Raw genomic sequence first — 15,273 nt, forward strand, 5'->3', positions numbered from 1 at the left:
TAAAACAATCTAAAAGTATAAACCACACTTAATTTAAAAAAAAAAAATTGAATTTTTTAAAAAAATAGGTTCAACAGTGACAAACGCACTTAAAAAGAAAGATTTATCACGTGCAAACAGGAAGGGTAGCTTCAGGAGCAAGAAATAGAGTAATCCTGGCCTCTAGAACATCATTAGGGCCGGAATGAAGATATCCAACGGTGAGTGGAAAGGACCTGACAGAATATGGATAAGGATGAGGTGGCAGCGTGATGTGATGGGGATTTTGGATATCAGTTCTGATGGTGACATTTTATTGTGACGAGAGATACCTGGCGATTAATGAATGGGTACAGGTGGCGTACGTGGAGGAGAGAAAGGTGATGGATGAGGGAACAGAACAGAATTGACAAGGAGTTGACGAGTTTGGATAAGATTTTTTATCGCCATGGCTACAGATTGACAGGGGCTCAAAGAATCAGCCAAGTGGGGGGCACCGATGAAAGAAAAAAGCTATGTGTTGTGGCGTTCTGTGCTTAACTCTTCGCCGTCCTTGGCAACAAATTAATGGAAGTCAGCTGATTATAATTTCTGGGACATCAATAACGTCCCTGTCTGCATGATTCTGCAGTGGCCGGAAACATGTTTGCTTGTCGGAGCAGCCAGTCACCATGGCAAGGCCAGGTTAGAGAGCTGCATTTGTATAATCGGACTCTGTTAGAGCTGCAGAAGCACCCACTGAACTCAAATCCATGAAAGATGGAGATGTCTTAGGGTAAAGACTCCCTATTTCGCCATGGAATGAAGAAGTTTTTCTAGTACATGGAGCAAGGATGTCCGACTCCACTTTCACATGGTCTGAAAGTGCTCTGGATTGTTAATATATCAATCATCGTGATAATTTGCTTTCAGAGGTTGATTGATTTATCAGTCAACCACCTTTATTGGTTTGCCAACTTATAAATAAAGCTAAAGACGTGGGAAAACACTTTTTTTCTGCACCGATATGAGCGTTGTCTTTATTTTTTAAAACTAATTCTTATAAAATGTATTTATTAGAATAGATAATTTATTTTAATATAATTACTATAGTATAAAAAAATATCTTTATATTAAATTAGTATTAGAAAAATATCTTAATAATATGTTATAATTTATTTTAAAAAATATTTAATTAAACAATATTGGATTGGTTGTTTAGTTGTTTTATCCATCAAATTTAGTATTTTTTTATATTATTTTTATTCAATATTGGATTGGTTCAGAAATGAAATTCATTGTTTATTTTTTCTTATCTTTTATAGGGTTATTATGATCTCAAATAAATATATATTTTTTTAAGGTTGATATAGATTTTGAAAGCATCTAATATTATCATAAAATTAAATATAAATAATTTACAAAAATAACAAAATTATTAAAATTCATAACTCAGGTTGCAAAGTGATTGAGATCAATCCAATCTAGCATTGTCTCAATAAAAAAATTATCATCTTAAAGTTTTTTTTTTTTAAATTATGTTATATTTTTATTAATCATCTAAATTATTTTTTAATTCATTAAATTAAATAATTTATTTTAAATTAGTATAAATTTAATAATAATAAAAAAAAACTTTATACTCTATTTTTTTAAGTTTAGAAAAAAGAAAAGAAAAGAAAAGAAGGCTACCCCGCAACAGAGCATGATTGAATGGACTGGTATTCTTCTAATTCAAGGAAACTTCCAACAAGAAGATTACACGTTTCAATCATAATAATAAGATTGGCAAAATTTTAGCCTTTATGTAAATTGTCGGCTAATCTCAACATCCATCAAACTCCTTTGGTTAACTCATTGGACACAACACGGTTGTTTCATGATTCTTTCAGTTTTTTTACCTGCAAGAAGGGAACTACGATGTTCAGTGAAGGCATAAACACCAGAATGTGACGAAAAATTGTAATTTAAAGAAATTAATGAATCTATAGGATGCATCATATCTCTCTATTTAAACAGGGATAACAATTTAATCCGAGATGGCAAACCAACCCGAATGAGTAGGTGGTTTTTAAACCCCATAAATAATGAATAAAATATAAATATTATCAAATTCAACCCAAACCTGCCCGAACCTAACATCTTAATATTTATCGATTTATCATTTAATATACATATACATACTTCAAACACATACTGTTTTATTTTTTATTAATTAATAAATAATAACAAATAATTTATAGATATCTAAACTTCTTACCCTGTAAATAATAAGTAGGATATAAAATATAAAGAAATTCGGCCAGCGGGTGTCATCATCATCCCTGAAAATAACCGTTCAACATTGCAAATACATTACAAATGATGGCCATTCTAAATTTCTATAACCATGGTAAAATTTTTTATTAACAAGAAACAACCATGAACGAGCCCAAAGGCAAATTTAACTGTAATAAACTATTATGTGCACTAGTAGATATAGATAAGCTCGCATGTTCTTGAATGTATTGCATGAATGACAGTAAAGCTTAAAGAGATTATTGAATGATGACTGGCCAGCCAAAGTTGACTGCTAGAACAGTAAAACGCACCCGACTTTATGGAGCCAAGTGCCCAGTTGTGTGAGGATCTCTTTTACGCAAAGTGAATCCTAAATCAGCATTCTCTACTTCTCTGCCAATATAATCACCATCGGTGGATGTTCTTTTCAAAATTGATCAACCCATCAGTTTACTTTGACGTGAACAGCAATCACACCACACTCTTACTCTTGAAAGAACATGCTCAAATGAATTCAGCTGTCAAATTCTTCTTCAAAGCCTTTTTACCACAAAGCTGTCACGTAGAGAATAAAAATCACTATGCAACCCTATGTTTCTGTTTTCTGAAAGTTTATGCAGTGTATAAAGTTAATGCGGCTCCTTGGCCTAGATGATGGTACTGTTGACCTCAGCCTGTCAATGGAGGTTACCAACACCCAATATGATGTCACCAATAATCACCACAAGAGCATAAACCCCCCTTGAAGTGATGGAATCGATTTGAATCCCTGACAACAATGTCCCGGCCTTCTAGAATTGATATTAACTTAATAACAGTGTGGCAATCTCCACAGACTCTCAGGTTCTTAACAATTTGGAGAGGAGTTCCAGGAGGAGTGCCAATTAATCCAAAAGCAATGGCAAGCCTCTCACTATGTTGAGAAAGAATAGCCTCCTTGTGTTCCTCATCAACATCCTGAAACACATAGCTAGTATCAGGCTGATAACCAGCACCCTTCAATTGGCAACTCAGCTCTTCAAGTTTTGCATAAATTTGATTAGAACGCGGGTGAGAAGCATCACCAGCCAAAAATGTGTAGGTCTTGTTCTTCACCTCAATCCAGCTGTACCCTGCTACTTTTTTCACTTTCTTCTCCTCCATCAATTTCCTTACTTTAGCTCTTTCTTTCCAGTTTCCTACCGAAGCATACATATTTGTTAGCAGGACATATGAAGCTGGATTTTGTGGCTGCAGTGAAATGAGCTTGTCTGCTGCAAGTTTCCCCATTTCTAGATTACGGTGAATACAGGAAGCAGCCAAGAGAGTTCGCCACACATTTGCACTTGCTGGAAACGGCATCTCCTTTATGATTTCCATGGCTTTTACAAGCATTCCAGCCCGGCCATATAGATCAACCATGCAAGAATAGTGCTCCATTCTAGGCTCAATATGGTGATCTTTAACCATTATATCGAAATATCTTTGACCTTCATTTGCGAGTCCAGTATGCGTGCAGGCAGAAATGACTCCGATGAATGTTACACCATCCATCTCCAAGTTTTGCCTCTGCATCTCCTCAAATACTTCAAGAGCTTTCCTTCCATAGCCATGTTGTGCATATCCAGAGATAATAGAATTCCATGACACTAAATCCCTCTCCCTTTGCCTCTTGAAAACTTCAAATGCACTTTCAATGTCCCCTCTCTTTGAATACATGGTAAGAAGAGCACTACTAACACACAGAGCATTATTGAATCTTGATTTAATTGACCAGGCATGGAGCTGTTTCCCTTGTTCTACTCCTGCAGTAGGAGCTGCACATGCGTTAATGATACCAGAGAAGGTATACTCATTCGGTTTAATCCCCTCCTTTGCCATTTGTACAAATATCCTAACAGCACCCTCAGTGTCTCCTGTTTGAGCATATCCACAAATCATTGCCGACCATGCCACGATGTCCTTCTCCTCTATTCTTTGGAAAACCTTTGAAGCTTCATCAACGTTCCCTCGTTTGACATATGCATCTAAAAGTGCAGTTCCAACAGAAGGTGACTTGACGTAATTTCTTTTGATGGCTTGTGCGTGCATCTCAAAAGGAGAAACACCAGGTTGAGCCGTAAGTATAGTAGAGTAGGTAAAATCATTTGGTTTAATACCTTCCTTACTCATTTGGCAAAACAGGTTAACAGCTTGTTCTGCCATGCCATTCTGCAAATACCCACTAATCATGGCTGTCCATGACACCACATTTCGAACTTCATCACTCATCACAGAAAATATCTTGAAAGCATTATCCATTTCCCCACACTTGCTGTAAGCAAGCATCAGTGTAGTCCTAATATTCTTATCATATTCAAACCCACTCTTTAAAACCTGACAATGAAGCTGCCTGGAAAAACCCAATTCCTTAATATTACCACACAGCTTAATAACAGGGGCAAAAACCATCTTGGTGAGCTTTACACCAGCATGTCTCATATGGTAAAACACATACAAAGTTTCTAAATGGAGCCCATTTGTTACTAGACCAGCAACCATGCTGTTCCAACTAACAGCATTCCTATCTGTCATGCTATCAAAAACAGCTCTAGCATCTCTAATCATCCCTGACTTAAAGTACATATTAATCAAAGAATTGCTAGCAAACGTAGCAACCCCGAATCCATTCTTTATCACCATTGTATGAACTTGAATTCCCGCCTCAACCATCCCTTCATCTGTCAAAGCGCCAATAACAGCCGAAAACGTAAATGGGTTTGGCTTAATCCCCTCCACTAGCATTCTAAGAAACAATTTCAATGTCTCCACATTCAATCCATTTTGTGCATATCCTGTGAGCAATGAGGTCCACGAAACTACATTCCTCGCCCCCATTTCATCAAAAGCTCTCCTCCCTTCTTTAACATTCTCATTCTTCAAATACATGTCCAAAAGTGCAGTACCAACACTAACATCCTCCAAAAAACCAGACTTCAAACTATAATTATGCACTTGAATACCAAAATTTCGATCAAACAAGAACGAACAAGCTTTTAAAACACAAGAAAGAGTTGACCCATCAATTAAAAAACCCGAACGATGAATTCCCAAAAAGAGATCGACAACCCCTCTGTTTCTGTTCTCTCGAGAGCATTGAAAAAGCAAGTGATTGTAGTACACAAGGTTTTGTTGCGGACTTTTACAGAACACGGGGTGTGCTTCTGACAGATTTGGAGGTTTAGAGCCTGACTGCGGTTTCGAGGCAACATTATGGGTTTGTAGCAGAGGCTGGTGAGTGTGGAGTTGCAGATTGAAGCGGGATCTGAGAGTTTTTGAGGTCTGCTTTATCTGAGGTTTTGTAAGGGTCTTGAAAGTCATGTTTTCATGTCTTCAGAACGACAAGGTGTGACAGACATCTCTGGTTTTATGCTCGAGGAAAAATATTCTGCCAAGTTAGATCTTGGGAAACTACAAGGAAACCCTCTACCTATCAGGTGTGATTCAATTAGGTCCCTCCCTTACTAATTGATCAGTTTTAAATCTATATGAACTCAAATTGACAAAAAATAATTATGATCTCAAATAGAATTTTGACAGAATAAATAGACTTAATATATTGTTATCTCATATTAATCTACTTGTCAGCTGGCAATAACAAACAAAAGAAAGATAACATACACTAAAAAACATAGAAATTATAAAACAAAAAGTTTACTAGATTAAAATTGTTTAAAAGGAAGAGATTTTATTCATGATTTTTTTAAAATATTTTAAACTATTCTTTTTATTTTAACATTTTAAAAAACTATAAATTATTCCTTTGGTAATTAAAGTTCATAGGGTAATGTTAAGTTTTGGATGCTAGTTAGGGATAAAATATAGCTCTAGAAGCATATAGTTTTCATCAGAATTAAACTAAAAATAATATAAAAATATTTAACATATGTGAAAAGATTCAATTTGTTTTAAGAATGTAAAACAAATTAAAAAAATTAAAATATAAGGATGAAAATGAAATACTTATAATATATTGAGGCTAAAATGTAGTTTACCCATTAGTTTTGGATGGGTTGTAAGAAATTAAGACAGTATGGCACACCAAGAAATGCCCCATTCTTTCTTTCTGTCCTTTTCAAATCTAAACCCTATTTTTCTCTTTTTCCTCTTCACAATTTTTTTTCTTTTTCTTTTTCTTTCAATTCTGTACCCCTTAACAGTCGTCTCCCCCCCTCCCTCTCTCTGTCTCTGTGCTTCACGCACACTCAAGCAATATTTTGTGCTTTTAAATTTTTACCGTTAGTAGAGAAAAGAAGTTATTTTCTCGATCTTCTCTCTTTTTAATCTCCTAGGGTTTTATAGGGACTCAGAAATTTCAAAGAAGGTTTCTTGTTCTATCAAGTTCACGTCTTTTCTTGTTGAAACACCTACAATTAGCCTAACAAAACCTAACTGGTTGTGGATTTTTAAAGACACCGTTTTGTTTGTTTATAATGAAGTAGGTGTTCATTTGCGAACTTGGTTTTGTTTCTTTAGTGTAATTGAGGGTTCTAGTGTTGAAAAAGTCATGAACTTTTATGGCCTTTTGGCGGGTTTTGAAGAAACGAATTGAAAAGATTGCTTCTTGGGTTAGATAAACACTAATATAAGATGATTGCGGAGAAACCCAGTTGGGTTAGGCATGAAGGAATGCAAATTTTCTCCATTGATATTCAGCCTGGTGGCTATAGGTTTGCTACTGGTGGAGGTGACCACAAGGTATGTTCTTTCTCATCATTAATGCTCAGTTTTGTTTCCAGGATTAAATAATAGGAAATTAAATCCTTCTGCTTTGTCATCAATTAGGGTTTCTTAGAAGTGAAATCTTTGGTTAATTGTGCACAATTGCACTAGTTTACTTAGCATGGACTCGTATGGCTCTTTGTTAATGCAGTTTAAGGTAATGCCGTTATTAAAATTGGCAATGTAGTGCAATGCACCTTTCTTTTTCAAATTTCCTTTATTTCTGTATGCTTTGGATTTCGTTTGGCTGAATGTGCGCTCTTTCCTCCCTTTTCCTATAGTTTTTGAATTTTAGGAATTTGTGTCTTTACTGAATGCAGCTAAACCTGCCTCACAAGTTGCAGCTTGAAAAATCAAATATTTGATGAAAAATTGTCGGTTGTGGTAGTTGGTCTCTCATGGAGCGAAGCTGCAGTTAATATATTGGTGATTGTGGGTGAAGAGAAAGAAGTATTTGGTTTAGGCCCCGTTTCACATTGCGGTCCAACAAAGTTTTGATTTTTTTTTTTAGTTTCAAATTATTTTTTTTTAGTATTTTTGGATCGATTTGATTATGCTGATATTAAAAATGAATTTTAAAAAATAATAAAAAAAACATTATTTTGATTCAATGCATTTCCAAGTGAAAAGTATTTTGAAAAACAGTCTCTGCAACACTTTCAAACAGGCTTTTAGTATGAATTTAGTTTCTAACAGGCTTTTAGTATGAATTTAGTAGCCTTTAAAGGAATTTTTCATGCTTCAATTTCTGTTTCCCTTTTGATTTTCTGAACTTGTTAAGATTTTTGAGTCGAAGATTTTCAAAGCAATAGAAAAAACTTATGCCATTTCATTTCTGCTTTCAACTTTGTGTATGATTTCCATGGTTCACTCTGTTGAGTGACATTATGTTATTGAAACAACTGACTGCTTTTATATATACGATAAAGTACATGATGAGACATTAGTAGATGCTAGATGCCTTGAATCTAGATATTTCATTAAGTTGTTGCATCTCGGTATAGAGCACGAGTGTGGTAAGCAGGGGAATAGAAAATCAGAGTTGTTATTTTTTATTAACTTTAAGGCTTTAATTATTATAGCAATTTGTTTAGTGATTTAACTCATGGTAACTAATATTTATTGTTTTCGAGTCGCCTACTTACCATGATAAAAAGTTATTATGGTAATTTATGGAGCTCTAAATGTGAGTTCGTTGAGTAGCTGTTATGAAGTACAACCCATAATTTTTCACAGTAATATGTCAACTTGGTAGTGGTAAAAGAGTGTTATTAGTAGCAATATTCTGTGCATTTTTCATGGAACTCCACGTTCTTGCTTTCACAATTTAATTCATGGATTTTGGTAAATTGTAATGCATTTTTATTGGTTAATAAGAAATTGGTTTTAACCTAAATACATCATCGAGAAGGCATTTTTTTTTTTAAAGTGGCTGCTTAACATTGCTTCATCTTCTTCGATGTGCCCGGATGTGGCACTTCATATGATTATGACCAAAGATTCCCATCTAAAGGGGATTTTCCTGTGAGTTAGTTCTTATATTCATTTGTCACTCATGTCAAATTTTGTCAGGTAATTTCTATAAGTACTTAATTATGACATCTACCTTTCCCACTAATTATATGCAGGTTCGGATATGGAACATGAATTCTGTTAGCAGAGACCTTGAAATTAATGAACCAACACAAAGGCTGCTTGCAACTCTCCGTGACCACTTCGGGTCTGTCAATTGTGTTAGGTGGGCTAAGCATGGTCGTTATGTTGCATCAGGGTCAGATGATCAAGTTATTTTAGTTCATGAACGGAAGCCTGGTTCAGGAACCACAGAGTTTGGCAGCGGAGAGCCTCCTGATGTTGAGAATTGGAAAGTTGCAATGACATTGAGAGGCCATACTGCAGATGTGGTAATGAAATTGTTTTTTACTTCTGGAAAGTTTGGACACTTCATGAAAGTGAAATTATTGACTTGTTATGTTTCTTAATTGAGTTTCATGCTGCCTTTTTTAGAAAAATAAATTGTCTAAACTCACATGCTTACACTATATGAAAGTGAATTCATCCACTCAGCATATCATTTACATCAGATAGAAACAAGTTCATTTCAATCATGAGGACAGCAAGACACTGGCTCCTGAACAAAAAAATACACACATATACTCAGCGCTACACAAATTGAAACCATTCAGTCATATTGTTTTTGAAATCGAGTTTCTTTCTTTTTTCTTCAAAAAAAGAAAAAAGAAAGAACTGTCATTTTCCTTAATAAATATTGACTATTGAAAACACACGCACACATTTGTGCATGCATAATTATGTGTAAATATATAGATCTATTATATTTGACTAGTTTGGATGGCTCCCCCTTAAAGCATTAGTGTGGTTCCTTGTGCTAGGATAAACAAATGAAAAAGAATAAATGGTGATTAAATTTATCAATTTTATGTGATTAAATTCTCTTCTTAATTTGTGAGTGTAATTTCTCATGGTCTCACTGGGTGCCTTTTAACCAGGAAGTTTTTTTTCATGCCTAAAGTAGGTGGATCTTAATTGGTCTCCAGATGACTCCATATTGGCTAGTGGGAGTTTGGACAACACCATCCATGTCTGGAATATGAGCAATGGCATTTGCACTGCTGTTCTCAGAGGTCACTCTAGCCTAGTTAAAGGAGTTACTTGGGATCCCATTGGCTCTTTCATAGCAAGTCAATCCGATGACAAGACGGTTATTATATGGCGAACAAGTGACTGGAGTCTGGCTCACAGAACAGATGGCCACTGGACTAAATCAGTAAGTTATTTTCCTAGTGGTGGATTTTCTTTATTCCATCTTTCCTGTTTACTAACCTTAGGGTGTTATTTTCAGCTTGGATCTACGTTTTTCAGGCGCCTAGGATGGTCCCCCTGTGGTCATTTTATAACTACGACTCATGGTTTCCAGAAGCCAAGGCATTCTGCACCTGTTCTCGAGAGAGGGGAATGGGTTGCCACATTCGATTTCCTAGGACACAATGCCCCCATTATTGTGGTAAAGTTTAACCATTCAATGTTTAGAAGGAATTTTGCCAATGCCCAGGAAGTGAAAGCTGCACAAGTTGGGTGGACTAATGGGGCCTCAAAGATTGGAGGGAAAGAATCACAGCCGTACAATGTTATTGCAATTGGGAGTCAAGATCGCACCATAACTGTATGGACTACTGCAAGTCCGCGTCCTCTTTTTGTGGCCAAGCACTTCTTTACTCAAAGTGTTGTAGATTTATCCTGGTAAACATGATATTTCCAGAAAAGATATCATCGTATTGTTATAGATCTGTTTTCCCTATTGCAGTGATTCTAGCTCCTGTATTCCATTTTTGTGGTTCTTCCTTCGTCTAATTGATCTTTCTTCTTTTCTAACAGGAGTCCTGATGGGTATTCACTTTTTGCGTGTTCCTTGGATGGTTCGGTGGCTACTTTCCATTTTGATGCTAAAGAACTTGGACACAAGCTAAGCGATATTGAACTTGATGAGTTAAAAAGAAGTCGTTATGGTGATGTCAGAGGTCGACAGGCAAACCTAGCAGAGAGTGCTGCACAGTTATTGCTCGAAGCATCAGCCAAAGAAACAACAAACAAAAAAGTGGCATTGGATATTCAGCAAAGTCAGATACCTGCAAAACCTTCTGTTGACTTGGGGGTCATTGCAAAGACTTCTGAGCCTCCAGTTGACGGTGGCAAGAATAGTGGGGGAGCCACTGGTGATGGTTTGAATAAAGTGCCAACTCCTGCCCAGATTTCTAGTCCAGTAAAACAAAGAGAATACAGACGTGCTGATGGTAGAAAGAGGATCATTCCAGAAGCTGTAGGAGTTTCTAATCAACCAGAAACAATGATTGGTGGGGCCCGGTCTCAATCTCTTGATTTCCCTCGTGTGTCATCTGATCACAGAAAGGTTGAAAATGGAATAGGTTCTGTTGATGGTGGTTTGCGAGAGAGTTCTATCAGGGGAACACTTGTCAGAAACTCTGATTTAAAAGAGCGCTCTGTTGTCACTGCAAGGGCTACTGTTACTGAGAGCCTTGTTATTGAGAAGGTTCCAGGTTCTGCGGGAAGGGATGGAAGCATCAATGTGGAACCGTTTGGGAGTGTGAAGGCATCCAGTTCCTCCAGTTCTTGTAGCACCCCTATCTCAATCAGGGTATTTGATAAGAAAATAGGAGAAGATGCCATACCAATATCCTTGAAAGCTTGTCCTAGAGAACATGCAGTAAATGACATTGTTGGGGTGGGCAATACATGTATAATGAAAGAAACAGAAATTGTTTGCACAAGAGGGGCTGAAACTCTCTGGTCTGATAGGATCTCAGGAAAAGTTACTGTTTTAGCTGGAAATGCAAACTTCTGGGCAGTTGGTTGTGAAGATGGATGCCTACAGGTAATTGAACCTCGTCCTTTGCAAATGGCCCAAAGCTGTCTTTTTCTTCGACTGTTTTAAGTTTTGAATTGTTCTCAACATTGCATTATAACAAAGATTTGTTCTCTTGTCCAGAGAATGAAAAGGATTTAAGTAGCATAAATTTTGAACCACAAGAAGAATGATTCTGTGGATTTCAGGTGATCATTGGAGTGTTTTAAGATTGCTGGTTGGTTTAAAACATATTTTTTATACTCAAGTATGTGTCATGAATCTTCTTAATCAATTGTACTGCTAACCTGTTTGTTTAACAAACCCAACATATATGGATTTTTCAAATTAACTGAGAAGGAACTGCTGATTTTCAAATAAGTTTTTTAATTAGTTGATCAAATGGTTAGAACTTGAATGTGAAGGTAATGCAGCCACAATTAAAGAATTTAGTCCCTAAACTTGCCCATCTCAATAGTGGAAACTCTTTAGCCAGATTAGGGATATTGACCACACTGAGAGAATTGGATTGTGGTCTTGTGAATTCAGATTTGGGGGGAACCTGAATTCAAATTCACTACTCTGATGCAATATATTGTGACGGTCTTGGGTGTGAAACACAACAGTTTGAGAGTTCTGATTGATCAGAATGGTCTTGCCTATTCACTAAAGATTATGGAAGTTCTGAATATCTACCTTCTAGTGGACATCATAAGCTGTAATTTTTATTTTCTTAATTTTTGTTTGCTCTTAAGACTGGTTATCCAATCTCTTGCACATTTTTTTATGAAAAATACACCAGTAATGAAACACTTGAGGTTGATGCTTCAACTCATATTTCATCAAAATCACAAGGGGTGTGGTGGATTCTTGACATCCTGGTTGTAGATATAGTTTCTTTTTTGGTAGTTATGCTTCATACCATGTTTGGTCTTTTTATATCATGTTAGATTTCTTTAAGCTGATCAAAACTTCTTATAGTATAAATGTTCTGGTTGTGTTTGAGAAGGTTTACACGAAGTGTGGGAGACGTGCCATGCCAACCATGATGATGGGATCTGCAGCAACTTTTGTAGATTGTGATGAGTGCTGGAAGTTGTTGCTGGTCACAAGGAAGGGATCTTTGTATGTATGGGATTTGTTTAGTCGGAGTTGTCTCCTTCAGGATTCTTTGGCATCTCTAATTACCTCAGACCCAAACTCTGTAAAAGGTTAGATATTTTATAATAGCGTAATACTTGAGCACAATTCAGAGCAGATACTGCTCTTAAGTCTTTTTGGAGCATTTTACAGCCGTGGGGTGTCAATTCTGTGTGTGCTTCTCATTGGATGCTTTATTATGTTCTCCTTTCTCTTTCAGGGACAATCAAAGTTATATCTGTGAAGTTATCAAAATCTGGTTCTCCTCTTGTTGTTTTGGCCACACGTCATGCCTTCCTCTTTGACATGAGTCTTATGTGTTGGCTAAGAGTGGCAGATGACTGCTTCCCTGCATCAAATTTTGCTGGCTCCTGGAGCTTGGGTTTGATTCAGAGTGGTGAGCTAGCTGCATTGCAGGTGGATGTCAGGAAGTTTTTGGCCAGAAAACCATGTGGGAGCAGGTATTCATCCATATCTACAATGTTTATTTTATTATCTGAATTTTTAATTGAATTAGATTTCTTTAAATATGTTAACTAGAAAGATTTCTCTAAAGCCTCTGTAACACTTTTTGCTAGCTTGCTGCAGAATTTATTTGACAAGATATTCCTCGGAGCACTATAAAATCACACGCCAACTTAAAATTTTGAATATTGATAGAAACCCAATTTTATACCCAGAAGCACCCTTGTATTTTTTTTTTTAAAAAATATTACAGAAAGAATACTAAAAAAACCTCAAGCCAAAATTGACTTAAATTAAATAGTGAAATAAATACTATTTATTTATCTACTAAAATAATCATTTCTATTTTTTAATTTCCTTTCTCTAACTTTTGGAGGTTTTTCTGAATCAACTATCTTTATTTAAATAGTAATTATGGACATTTTGGGTACAAAAGGGAGTTTATGCAATACTTTCTTAAACATGGAGAGGGTTTTCTAACTTTTAAGTGGTCCATGATATCTGAGGATTATTGTAATTTACCAAGAAAAAACAATGAACAAAAGGAGACAAAAATATATGGCAACTACTCGGGCTATCTTTACATTCCTAATTTCTTGAATTTCTGAGGATTTCATTTAATTTCCTTGATTAGTTGCCAAATCTCCAACTAATCAGCACTACATTTCAATTGTTTAATGTTACCTCTGGAGTTCATATTTTATGATTTATGCATCTAGCTTCTATTGCTTCACATGTGGTGGTTCTGTTTTCAGAGTGACGGATGATGGAGTGCAGACACGTGCTCATTTGGAGGCTCAGTTGGAATCCTCTTTGGCTTTAAAGTCCCCTAATGAATATCGCCAGTGCCTTCTATCTTACATTCGCTTCCTTGCAAGGTGTTCTTTTTGTAGTAGACTTATTATTTGTTTATTTTTCCCTGATGTTTATGAATGACAGTTGCTACATATGGGGCCTTTCTCATGGTTGTATCTATACATTCAATTCACATGAGTGTAACTTTGGTTGCAGAGAAGCAGATGAGTCTCGTTTACGAGAAGTCTGTGAGAGTTTTCTAGGACCTCCTACTGGGATGGCTGAATCCACGTCTTCAGATGCAAAAACTGTGTCTTGGGATCCTTGTGTGCTTGTAAGGCTTTCTGTATTGCATTTTCAGTGCCCGATCCCATATTTTTCTCTGCATATTGTTTTCTGTGATGGGTTTTTTACAGTATGTCTCTTACTGGTATGCCTTATGTAGGATTACATGCGTGTGCATTGTACATTCAGATTCAGTTGCTTTTAAAATCACAACTCCTCTTCTGCTTTTATATATGTATGGATACTTAATGCTTCAGTCCGAATTTAGGGAATTTTTTTTTCTCTAAAAGCCTGCATCACAAAAATCCTTTGGGGGCATTTTTCCATAGTTTATTTCCTTTTATTACTTATTTTGTTTTTCTTGGTATTGTTTTTGTAAGTGCTAGTCTGATCTCTGCAGGGAATGAGAAAGCATAAACTCTTAAGAGAAGATATTCTTCCGGCAATGGCATCAAATAGAAAAGTCCAACGTTTGCTAAATGAGTTCATGGACCTCTTATCTGAATATGAGAGTGCAGAAACTAAGCTGGACCAAAAAACTCCCATGCTACCAACTACATCTCAACAAGCAACGAGTCAAATGGATTGTGATCCACCTGTAACAGAGCAAGCAATAGATCATACAAACTCTGCCCAGCCAGAAAAAGATCACGAGGACCATACCCCCATTATAACTGATGAAGCTGACTGCACTCTGCTGGCAAATGATCAAGTAGATACATGCCCGATGGTAACAGATCAAGTTATTCCGGATTCTCTTGACAGAGATGCTGGTTCTTGAAATCTGCTTCTAACCAATAGGATTAATGTTAAAAACACTAGCAGACTGACACATGGTGTTGCATAAGTGGATATAGGTACATATATAGCTCATAATTCATTTTGGCATCCACATATTGGTCAAAAGAAGACAAACTTCCATGGTATTAGAGAAGAAAAGGCTCCCGCGTTTTATTGATTTGGCTGGTGCATCTCTTAGCTCTTCTTTTATGCTGCACCCGAGTCTGTATAAAAAAAATCACATATTCAGTTAGCTAACTTTGTTTTTTGTTTTTTGTTTGGGGTGGGGTGGTACTTGTAGCTTTCTGAAGTCAATTTTCTTATTCCATGTACAAGTACAGGCATAATGTTGATTAGATCTTCATTTAGAAACTCCCGTCTCTCGGATTGCAAAGATAGGTTCTCTTGTTTTCAGCTTGTATAATCTGCTTTCTTTATTTTTGTTTGTA

At 36.2% G+C, this 15,273-nt stretch overlaps 2 protein-coding genes across 8 annotated transcripts; one reads left to right on the forward strand and one right to left on the reverse strand.

Moving 5' to 3' along the window:
• Positions 1-1,656: 1,656 nt before the first annotated feature.
• Positions 1,657-5,603, reverse strand: LOC118059848 (pentatricopeptide repeat-containing protein At2g27610). Of its 4 annotated transcripts, none has more exons than XR_012169768.1 (2): positions 2,550-5,603; positions 1,657-1,859 (listed from the first exon to the last, which is right to left on the reverse strand). XR_012169768.1 is itself a non-coding variant. In XM_035072850.1 (2 exons), exons 1-2 carry the CDS (start codon positions 5,575-5,577, stop codon positions 3,188-3,190), a joined length of 2,283 nt encoding a protein of 760 aa, XP_034928741.1. In that variant the 5' UTR covers positions 5,578-5,603; the 3' UTR covers positions 3,077-3,187. The 4 variants fall into 4 exon arrangements, 2 of the variants coding, with proteins under 2 accessions (XP_073265032.1, XP_034928741.1); XR_012169769.1 differs by lacking the exon at positions 1,657-1,859 and adding an exon at positions 1,878-2,282; XM_035072850.1 differs by lacking the exon at positions 1,657-1,859 and having other exon boundaries at positions 3,077-3,195; positions 3,303-5,603.
• A 598-nt stretch (positions 5,604-6,201) lies between these two features.
• LOC118059609 (protein HIRA) lies at positions 6,202-15,273 on the forward strand. 4 transcript variants are annotated; one of them, XM_035072522.2, is made up of 10 exons: positions 6,202-6,954; positions 8,607-8,882; positions 9,515-9,766; positions 9,842-10,239; positions 10,375-11,389; positions 12,369-12,570; positions 12,720-12,960; positions 13,720-13,842; positions 13,976-14,093; positions 14,445-15,273. In XM_035072522.2, exons 1-10 carry the CDS (start codon positions 6,847-6,849, stop codon positions 14,823-14,825), a joined length of 3,114 nt encoding a protein of 1,037 aa, XP_034928413.1. In that variant the 5' UTR covers positions 6,202-6,846; the 3' UTR covers positions 14,826-15,273. The 4 variants fall into 4 exon arrangements, with proteins under 4 accessions (XP_034928413.1, XP_073265031.1, XP_034928421.1 ...); XM_073408930.1 differs by lacking the exon at positions 6,202-6,954 and adding an exon at positions 7,701-8,502; XM_035072530.2 differs by lacking the exon at positions 6,202-6,954 and having other exon boundaries at positions 8,740-8,882; positions 9,512-9,766.

This window comes from Populus alba, chromosome 4 (assembly GCF_005239225.2).
Source record: "Populus alba chromosome 4, ASM523922v2, whole genome shotgun sequence".
Lineage (NCBI taxonomy): Eukaryota > Viridiplantae > Streptophyta > Magnoliopsida > Malpighiales > Salicaceae > Populus > Populus alba.

Bases quoted from the DNA above. Each gene is read 5' to 3' on its own strand.
- LOC118059609 (XM_035072522.2), top strand. From the start codon at position 6,847: ATGATTGCGGAGAAACCCAGTTGGGTTAGGCATGAAGGAATGCAAATT. The intron at 9,767-9,841 runs GTAAGTTATTTT...TGTTATTTTCAG, and splicing joins ATGGCCACTGGACTAAATCA to CTTGGATCTACGTTTTTCAG. The intron at 14,094-14,444 runs GTAAGGCTTTCT...TGATCTCTGCAG, and splicing joins CTTGGGATCCTTGTGTGCTT to GGAATGAGAAAGCATAAACT.
- LOC118059848 (XM_073408931.1), bottom strand. From the start codon at position 5,577: ATGACTTTCAAGACCCTTACAAAACCTCAGATAAAGCAGACCTCAAAA.